The sequence below is a fragment of the Anneissia japonica genome, unplaced genomic scaffold (assembly GCF_011630105.1).
Source record: "Anneissia japonica isolate Jap-2015-1 unplaced genomic scaffold, ASM1163010v1 scaffold288015_len651517_cov191, whole genome shotgun sequence".
NCBI lineage: Eukaryota > Metazoa > Echinodermata > Crinoidea > Comatulida > Comatulidae > Anneissia > Anneissia japonica.
This window is the reverse complement of record NW_022751954.1, coordinates 584,672-587,647: the sequence shown is the minus strand read 5'-3', so window position 1 is coordinate 587,647 and position 2,976 is coordinate 584,672. Positions and strand designations below refer to the sequence as shown.

At 34.3% G+C, this 2,976-nt stretch overlaps 1 protein-coding gene across 1 annotated transcript in view; it reads right to left on the bottom strand.

Annotated features, from left to right (window-relative positions):
• LOC117122010 (MFS-type transporter SLC18B1-like) overlaps window positions 1-2,976 on the bottom strand; it is a gene marked incomplete in the record, with an annotated part of 9,714 nt that extends 6,738 nt beyond the window's left edge. The window contains 6 exon segments of the mRNA XM_033267484.1: window positions 110-257; window positions 618-691; window positions 883-978; window positions 1,369-1,611; window positions 2,301-2,378; window positions 2,905-2,976. Of these exon segments, the coding sequence (XP_033123375.1) occupies window positions 110-257; window positions 618-691; window positions 883-978; window positions 1,369-1,611; window positions 2,301-2,378; window positions 2,905-2,961 (696 nt within the window).

Here is a 2,976-nt window from a genome sequence, read left to right as displayed (position 1 = left end):
GGCAAACAATGACTGGATTTCGGTAGAAATACAAATTTGATAAGCAACATCAACAGCTACATACATATTATATAACTGTACCTAAAAATACACAAAATAACAGGCCTACCACTAATCTTCCAACTGCACGTGGAAACGTGTAGGCAATCATTGTCATTGACGAAGTAAACACCGCCGATGTTCCAAGTCCCTGAAATGCTCGGGCTATCAGAGACGTGATGACAAATGGGCTTCCAGGAGGCATTCTATCAAAAAAGCTGAAAATAAAAAAGAAAGAAAAGAAGGTTAGAATAATAGGAAATACCCCAATGAACCGATCGAACGGAATCAAACCTTCACCCTTTCCATCTCAGATTGATAACGAAGTACGAGTATGGACTTAAGGTTGATATGCAAAATGCGCATATCACATTGGGGGAATGTGATTCGTATTCGCTATCTTTATATTAATACGGAACAGCATTAGATCTCGAAGCTGAGCATTCACAAAAAAAAAAAAAAAAAAAAAAAAAAAAAAAAAAAAAAAACAACAACAACAACAACAACAAAAAAAAAAAAAACCAGTATAGGGTGCATAAACAAATTTTATTCTATATATTTTCAAATTCAAACTTTACCCAAATGCGATGTTGCCACATGCTGATACAAAATAGCCAGAAATAAACACAATCCGTGCACCGATCACAGGGATCTATAGCATAAAACAAAAAATTAAATTCACTTAAATAAAGAAAATCCCAATGCTAAATACACATTTTTGTTTTTAAATGTGAAATAGCCAAATATATTTAGATTCAATTTTTTTTTTGCCAGCGTCATTTTGAATAGAATATGCAATAGACTAGATTCAATAACATAGCCGAAGTACGGCCGTGTACTTACTAATTTTCCCCAAACTGGTGCTATTACAAACTGAGCTAAGGAATAAATTCCAAAAATAAGTCCCACTTGTGAAGGACTAGCGCCTTTCTCTGCTGCCTGAAAATAAAATGTTGATTATTGAATAAGGGAAGTCAACATTTTACAATGTGTTAGATAAAATAGAAAAGTCTGTTAAATACAGTATAATATTATCAAATATCGTGCAATTTAGTTTTTATATACCTTAATTACTCAACAGTGTTTCAAACGGTGTTATCAGCAATTGTTCATCATCATTGCCATTACCAATTTTCGTTATATTCATCATCATCATCATTAACGCACTCTTCATTATTAGTTGGTGGTGGCGGTAGTAGTGATTGGTAGTACAGTAATGGTAAGTGGTAGTAGAGGTGGTTGTGGTGGTAGTAAGTTTTAGCAGTGGTAGTTTTGGTGGTGGTAGCTAGTAGTAATATCAGTGCGTGCGTGTATACGCTGCTATCTTACCTCTGGTGGAAAAAATGGAGCTATTATTGACCAAGACATGAACAAAATTAACTGCGAGAGACAAATAAGGCCATACAGTAGCTTCGCATTTGGGCTTCTCGACCCTCCAACAGCCCTGCTCCATACACCATATATTCCGGGTTCTGATCCGTCTGTTGTCAGCGGACTGTTCTCCTTTCCTCGATTACCATTATTATCTTCCTTTGGTGCTGCATTTCTTGTGACATTCGTTTCTCCAATTATCTTATATATCAGAAAGAGATATGTAATAATACTGGGAGACTTATGGAGCGCATATCATAGAGACCTCTATGCGCTATGTAGGCCTACGGTTTATTAATAACGATAACATCGACGACGAACCAAAGCAGAAAAGTAGCTCTATACACACTACAGCCTGTCTCTTATACACATCTAGATGTGTATAAGAGACAGTATATATATATACCAATATAGTGAAAAGTACACTTTTCCTTTTATTTTAAACTAGAAAGATATGGATTTAAATGGTTGTAAATTTTATAAACATATAATAAACTCGATACTCTCCGACAGCAGTAATGATGATGATAATGATATCAATAACAAAACAGCAATTATAAAGTGCATGTTGAATAGCCAACTTTATTCAACAAATAAGAAATATTAAGACCTTAAATTATAATGGCAGTTATGTATTAAAATGTGCTATTAACTAATATAGCCCTAAAAACAATTAAAACACAGGTCTCAATCTAAATAAAGACCCCTCCAACTAAAGACCACTTTTCTGTGGTCCCAACTTAACAAATTTCTTTTATCATTATTATGATATTTAGAGACCAAAGCTTCTAAAGACCACGAAAACCCCGGTCCCAATAGTTGTCTTTAATTGGAGGAGATCTGTAGTAAAAATTGAATCCTTATAATGATTATAACAAAGTATTACTTACCGTAACATAACCATTCGTTGTAGACTGATCAGTAAACAGAGGCATTTTCACATTCGATAGTGTTTCTTTGAAGAAGGTCTGTAAGGCAAGTTACGCCTTTTAAGGTTTTTTATTCTAGTTAGAATTGAACACCAACTACTGAATATGTAGGCCTGTAATATCACGATTGTAATACAACTAGAATGATGAACATGTTTCAACGCTATTAAAGAGACAGAAAGACAAAACGAAGTTGATCATGGGCTCTTCTCTTTTATAGAAGAAAGGACTGTAAAATTTAATCGAAAATACTCAAAGTTTATGAAAGTATTGCATTTGCTTGTAATTGACCTTAAAATTGAGGTGACAACTAATTCACATAATGTGAAAACCAAACAAACTGGATGATACTGTTGGAACACTATCGGCTAACTCGCCTATGGTTCCAGTGGTGGGACATTAACGACATCCTAATAATGAATCTTGAAATCATTTAGACAAAACATTAAAATGGCTAAAATTCTGCACTAATTTAATAGGAGAAAATAACCCTGCCATGCCCTTAGCCCTTTGATCCTGGATCACCTTCCGTCCAAGTAGCATCTATTTTATTTAAATCGCTTACCTTTTCTTTCCCAAGAATTTCTACATTATAGTGAATGATTATTGCAGGGTTGACCATAATATGCAAATGAAG